General features: G+C 37.8%; 2 protein-coding genes across 3 annotated transcripts in view; both read right to left on the bottom strand.

Moving 5' to 3' along the window:
* Nucleotides 1-1122: 1122 nt before the first annotated feature.
* HOXC5 (homeobox C5) lies at nucleotides 1123-3462 on the bottom strand. The gene is made up of 2 exons (XM_072133015.1): nucleotides 2840-3462; nucleotides 1123-2299 (listed from the first exon to the last, which is right to left on the bottom strand). The coding sequence occupies exons 1-2, from the start codon at nucleotides 3309-3311 to the stop codon at nucleotides 2085-2087; spliced, it is 687 nt and encodes a 228-aa protein (XP_071989116.1). The 5' UTR covers nucleotides 3312-3462; the 3' UTR covers nucleotides 1123-2084.
* A 1956-nt stretch (nucleotides 3463-5418) lies between these two features.
* The window catches only part of HOXC6 (homeobox C6), a 2470-nt gene continuing 892 nt past the window's right edge, over nucleotides 5419-6996 (bottom strand). Inside the window, exon 2 of one of the 2 annotated variants that reach the window (XM_072133013.1) lies at nucleotides 5419-6419. In XM_072133013.1, coding sequence (XP_071989114.1) covers nucleotides 6091-6419 — 329 coding nt within the window. In that variant the 3' untranslated portion in view covers nucleotides 5419-6090. The remainder of the gene's footprint in view (nucleotides 6420-6996) is intronic. The other variant, XM_072133014.1, reaches the window with a different exon arrangement.

The raw sequence follows: 6996 nt of genomic DNA, 5'->3' as shown, positions 1-6996 counted from the left end.
AGAAAAAATTATGTCAAATTTTAACCTTTACATAGGGTAATAGAAATTGGAAGGGTGATGTCACCCCAATGACAGAGACCATTGAAGAACCTGACAGCTATACATAGAGAATCTGGGGGAATCCAGACTGACAGAATGATCTATATAACTGACATCAAAAAGCAGCATAGCACAGTACAAGGTAATTACAGACCGGCCATAAAACCTCCACTAAACTCTGATTTTTTTTTTTTTTCAACAGTCTGTGATTAAAAAGATAAAACAACAAGTTTCAGCTCTAGGATTCATCTTCAAAGGCTTCCAATATCAGGAAGCTGTTCTTTTGTCTGCAACGTGTAACGGAAGTGCCATAAAGTTTTATGGTCCCTTAACTTCTCCCAAGCATTTGTCCCTACTGTAAATAGATCTCAGGACAGATTGCAGATAACACAATGGAATTATTTTCTCAGGACCCAAGTCTTTAGGTGAAATTTACACACCAAGAGAACATTTTTGACTGTGTGAGGGGTGTATACCTTCAGCTCTTTGGGGTTAGTTTTACTATATAGGGCATCATATTGGTTTGGGACACTGGAAGAGAAATTTCAGGATCAAAGGTCATTTCCAGGTATGTAATTTTCATACATGTATTATTAGACTAGATTTGATTTTCTAATTTAAAAAAATGACACTGTCACCCTTGTAAATGTAGGAAAGTTGACGTCTGTATTTCTATATCTAGATAGATATCTTTGAATAGATATAATGCATATTTCCATAATGGATACATTAGAGCAGAGATGGATTTGTCATTTATCTGTGCGCCACAATATAACTGGAATGTCTATCTGCAGTTCTATATTATGCCAAATTGCCATATGACAAACTCAACTCTGCTACATCAGCTCAGTTAGGAGTTTTATATTTACATAGAATCATAGAAATGGTATTAGATCTCAGTAAAATCAGTAATGGATCTATAGTATACATTTTTAACACTGATTCCCCAATTTACCAAATTCACAATGGAAAGTTCTATACTGAACATCTGTGACATACCCCCCATAGTAGAAGTGAATGTGAAAGCAAAGATAAAGTTGATATTCAGTTGAACTGTTATATTACTTGCAGTTTATTCAATATGACAAAATATAGGATTCATGATTTCTCACATATGAAATTGAAAGCAATAAATATATGAGTTACATTATTGAGTAGAACTGACTAGGAAGGATTATATTAAAACGATGACGTACAAATCGTGGCTTTATACACTTCAGAATTAATTACCAAAAAAATTAAAAAAGCATTAAAAAAACAACAACAAAAAATACAATAAATTACACTGAAAACAAGTCCAATGGTCCCCTCCATCATGCCCCTTCCATGGTAATGGATCCTGCACAGAATTATACCAAAGTGTAAGGGAGTGGGAGAAGATGTGGACGGTTCTGACCCAATAGAAAAGAACAGGAATGCTACAGTACCTATCCATGGGACATAAAAGAACAAGTTCACTTGGTAGAATGGTGACATTATGGAGACTATACAAGTGCATGGACTTGGATGAGCAGGATGTACACACATTCTAGTGTGTATCTACAATACTCTATATAACAAATAGTAAAGTTTCTGCTTGAAACTTTAGCCTTGTCTTCTTTCCCTTTATATCTAAGTGGTCGGTGACCCCCCTATTATAATAAGCACAATATAATACAGCCACACTTTCCCTGCCCTTTCAGCCCACTAGCCCAATTAGCATTTTTTTTTTCTAAAGAACTTTCCTTGACCCTGGACAGATTGCAAGTCTAATACAATACAGCCTGGACGTGTAAACCGAAGCAAAGAGCTGCCTAGAGGATTCTTCTTACTCCACCTTGGTCAAAATAATACACTAAATGGACAAAATACAGATCTATACACTATCTATACATGAGTGGGGTGTCATAGGGAGATCTTAGGTGCAGTCATCAAGAATTTAGTTTTACCTTCCCTTGATCTCTTCCACCTCCCCCTCATACAAAAAGGGGAAAAAATGAAAAGTTTCTGAAAGTAGATGTAGTAAAAGTAAAGATTAAATATCTAAGCTCCTCCAAGGATCCTTTTTAAAGGGAGTCTTTGCTTTTGACTTTAGAATCCTTCTTCCACTTCATTCTTCGGTTCTGGAACCAGATCTTGATCTGCCTCTCGTTTAGACATAGATTGTTGGCGATTTCGATGCGTCTGCGACGTGTCAGGTATCTGTTAAAATGGAATTCTTTCTCAAGTTCCAGGGTTTGGTAGCGAGTGTAGCTCGTCCGGGAACGTTTGCCATCAGTTTCTAAAGGGGAGAAGGTAGCAGGGGATGAGGGTTAAAATTGGGGACATGTAAAAGGACCCTTCATTTAAGAAAAAAAAAATAAAAATAAAACCCTACAAATTATGACACATATCCCAAGTGCATTATGTAACATGCAAAATATCCAGACAAGTCTACACAGTCTCCTATATCTTACATGCAATTGCTAATAACACAAATCCCACAACTTACGAATATTTAGGCTCCAGCACTATCCACTAAATAAATGCATATAAAGTTATTATTTTTTTAGCAATAATAAAAAAAATAGCTTTTTTTATTCTGCCCCTTAAAAAATGGAATTATTGTCTTTTCTCCACGTTTTGTTCCTATGATCCAATTATGCTGTCATAAATTTGAGCGTCTATAGCCTGTAAGCCTTTTAGTGGACAGTTTTACGAGCAATTGATGCCTAAGTCGTAAAATTTACGACCTCAGGTTTTTTTTATTATTTGCCCCGCATGGCCTATAAAAACCAATGCAAAAAACCCTATGAAACAAAAGCGAGAAGTGAAAGTTTACCATGGCTCATATGCAGTTTGGTCATCCAGGGGTATATTTGGGGTGGCTGCTGCTGCTGTGGCTGCCCCTGCTGGGGTGCTTGCTGTCCTTGTGGGTTGCTTTGGACCGGTTCTGCTTTGATGTTCTCAATCCCTTTAGATCTGTCCTCCAACGAAGTGCTCCCGGCTTTTTGATTGTAAATCCCAGGGCTTAGGGCACCCTGTTCTCCTCTGCCCAGAGTGTGCCCAGCAGTGCCCATGACAGTACAGGAGGGTCGCTCAGAGTTAGTGCTGCCATTGGAAGGCATGTCCAGACCGCTTAGAGAGTTTGAAGAACCAGGAGATGGGAATGTAATGCTCAGATCCAACCCACTGTAGCAATACCTGGATGAAGGGACCTCGGATACAGATCCATAATTCCCATAACTTTGCATGGAATAGGCAGGAACATTTTGACTTTGCTTATAGAATGAATTGGCTACGTATGAGCTCATATCTGCTGCTGCTGCTGCTGCTGTTGCTGCTGCTGATGATGATTATTATTAGTATTATTATTTTTTTGCACCCTTTGATTAGCCTTGATTTGTGGCCCTTTGAAGTTCAGGGGTTTTGTTCTCTAAAGTGCAGAATTTATAGCTGGGGAATCCTCTTTCTTTATTCTATGTGCTCTGCCCAAATATGGGATGTTTAAATAGAATCACGTGACTCTGTTGGCCAGTCATAAATTTGGCTTGATGACCCCAGGAGGTTATTGATGGAAGCCTGTGAAACGTATCTGATATGTTGGCAGAACAAACTCAAGGCCCCAAGAAGGAAAAGAAGACAATGAGGCCACAGCGTCACCTGGTGCCAGTAGGGTGGTACAGCACCTGCTCCAAAACATGGCTGCACCACCATTGGTGTGATAGGTCAATGGGTGCCTGGCATAACTGGTATTTTTATAACTATATCTCGACGTGAATAATTTATCCCACCAGTGGTTTGACCACCAATTGAACAAGGAGTTTAATGGCTGCAGATTTTCCCCAGGGCTCCCATTGAAAAACATGTCATTCCCTTCGTATTGTCTCATCTCGGCCATTAAAGGAAACGTGGCTTATATAAACAGAATAGATATCTTTAATTAGCCAATTAACATATTAATTAATTACACCTATTCTATTCTTTATAAAAAAAAAAAAAAAATGAGACCGAATACTACTCCAGCAGCTTGGAGGATTTAAAGGGACCCCTATATTTTATAGACTATCGATGGAGTATGGGGGCTATAGATGAAATATTATATTCCCCTATATCCACTAAGGTTTCTGATATGTATCTAAAGCATAGGATGAGACTACACATGTGTAAATAGATGTCAGCCATGTGGATGGCTTTGTTCAGTCTGGTGTAATGCAGATCCCTTATCTGGGGAACAATCTCCCAAACATACGTGTGCTATAAATGTGTGTGGTTTTGATCACTGGAGTGAAAGTTCTGGTCTCTGCTTTTTTTGTTGTGCATGGAAGATCAAAAAATACCTCGAGGAGACCCCTGGTTATAGATCCAGACATCTCTTACTATGGGGGGGGGGGGGGGGTTGTAGATTTGTAGATTCCTCAGATCACTATATATATATATATATATATATATATATATATATATATATATATATATATATATATATATACACACACACATGTGTGTGTGTGAAGGTGAAAAGTTCAGCGCTCGCATTATTGGATTACACTTAATAGCTGCAGAGCCTAAATTCATTAGAGCAGAGAGAAGAGTCCTCCTCAGCTCCCTAAGCTTTCTTGTAGGGATATTGCGGGTTACTGTAAGATATTTATATCTCCATCTACATATTTTCACATCGTTTGCACATTGCTTTATTTCCAAATGCACCGTAAATAAACGTTTCCTTCTTTCCTAAACTATAATGTAATTTCTATACATTTGTGCCAACTTTATATTGTGTTGCTTTTTTCTGTTTTTCAGTTTATTATGGGTTTTATATGTAGTGTAGGAAAGATACTTTATACTTGCAAAGTGTTTTGTGCCTATATGCCCTATGTGTATTTATAGCCCTGTTTTCGGATTGCTAGACCGGTGCTGTATGTTTTTTTTTAAATATATTTATTTGTATTTTGTGCTATAACTATATGTTTCCTATATGATTTGGTATTGATGTGTATATTTTGTATTACTTTAGTTACTATATATTTTTATGCCTGTGATTCTGTTTTTGCCTATTTTTAGATAGTATAGGAAAACTGATTCCTACTGCAATCCTACTGCAATCCTAGTGAGGTCCTTGCATTTGCTGGCTTCTTGCAGACAGCCAGACAGTACACGTGTTTAGGAAGTTATCCTGAATGCAGAATAATATAGCTTTATTGTGCTATGTCGCCTGAATGGCAGTGATAGAGGATACAGGGGGTTTGTGACCGGTGTGAATGACTTTCCACAAAGGAGGCTGCCTCTCTGTTGTACGTGCACACACCACTGAAAAGCTGGGTATTGGGAGAAGATAAAAACAAAAAATACAGAGAACCATATAAAAATAATATCAATTTTATTAAATACTCAACAGTTTGTCCATAGGACGTGATCTTTATACATAGTCAGTGAGACACAGAATGTAACCATTATTATTCTACAGCTATGAAACTTCATTTTACGAGCTACTACTGAACATTGCAGTGCTGACATAAATATAAATACTGACACCACGGGCACAATGAGAAATAAGGTTCACACGGGAACTGTCACAGTATGGAATATGGAGGATCATCCAAATAATACAGTCAGGCTATGGGGAAATGTTCTATGGACAGACAGGGGGCAGGAGGACACTTTCTTGGGAGAGTTCTTCACATTTGATCTGTGCTGGGTTCGTCCCATCACACAACACACAGGCAAAGTCTTGTTCTCCCTTGTGTTTGCAGGCAATGGTTCTTGTACAATGAAATGTGGGACTTTTCTTTTTTATTTTTATTTTTTTATTTTTTTGAATACTGTCTTGTTAAAGTTGGAGAAACACCATATCACAAGAGACTCAAAGCCATAATGGTGGATAGAAGAAAAACTGTCCAGAGCTAGCACACTGCAGGTTGTCCTTCTCCTCCTTCATTGGATTGCTAGTTCACTTTTGGCTCTTGAAAGAGATGTGTAGATATATATTTCATATATTTATATATTTGTTTCCATAATGCAGCCCATCCATATGAATTCTGCCAGCTGGGTGGGGGTGGAGGGGTGAGTGGGGGGACGCTGGTTGAAGCCCCCCATTCACTCTTTGGGTTGGTCTTCTGTGTCCTCTCGCTTCTCCTCCTTGCCCCCGGCCAGGCTGTCAGCAGATGCCCCGTTGCTCCCAGTCAGGGTAGAAGTTAGGTTACTCTCCTTTTTCCACTTCATCCTCCTGTTCTGGAACCATATTTTGATCTGACGCTCTGTTAGGCAAAGTGCATTAGCGATCTCAATCCTCCTGCGCCTGGTCAGATAGCGATTAAAGTGGAATTCCTTCTCCAGCTCCAGGGTCTGATAACGGGAGTAGATCTGGCGACCTCGCCTTCTGTCCGTGCCATAGCCCACCCCTAGGGAATCAGACACAACATATACTAAGAATCATTAGTGAGAACCCACAAATTATTGTAGACCCCTCAACTAGCCTGCTAGCCCACCCCAAGAGTCAGATAAATAAATAGATAGATAGATAGATAGATAGAATTACTAGTTCTACTTAAACAGTTAACATAAATTTACATATATATATATATATATATATATATGCCTCTCATAATATAATTTTAAGCTGTTCTAGAATCAATCTGAGTCGTCCTATATATATATATATATTTAAAATATAAATCATACCATGCATATATGTATATATAACTTTGTATAGCTATATATCACTATATATAATATAAATCCTGCTAAAAAGAGTGTAAAAAGAATCCGTGTGCTGTTAATTTTAGATTTAATTATCCAATTACAATTTGTCAATTATGCAAAGATTGAATTAAATATCAATATATTTACCACTCTGAATTTCTAAAGCAATATATAGACAGATAGATACATCTGTAGACATGTTTTAACATTAGCTCTTTGCCTGAACTGCAAAAAAAAAAGTGTAAAGACAAGAGTTTCTTTCATCTATCCCAGAATATAAGGAGAGGTATTTGGGATTAA

This window comes from Engystomops pustulosus, chromosome 2 (genome assembly GCF_040894005.1).
Source record: "Engystomops pustulosus chromosome 2, aEngPut4.maternal, whole genome shotgun sequence".
Lineage (NCBI taxonomy): Eukaryota > Metazoa > Chordata > Amphibia > Anura > Leptodactylidae > Engystomops > Engystomops pustulosus.
The sequence above is the reverse complement of the archived record's forward strand: the minus strand, read 5'-3'. Positions and strand labels throughout refer to the sequence as shown.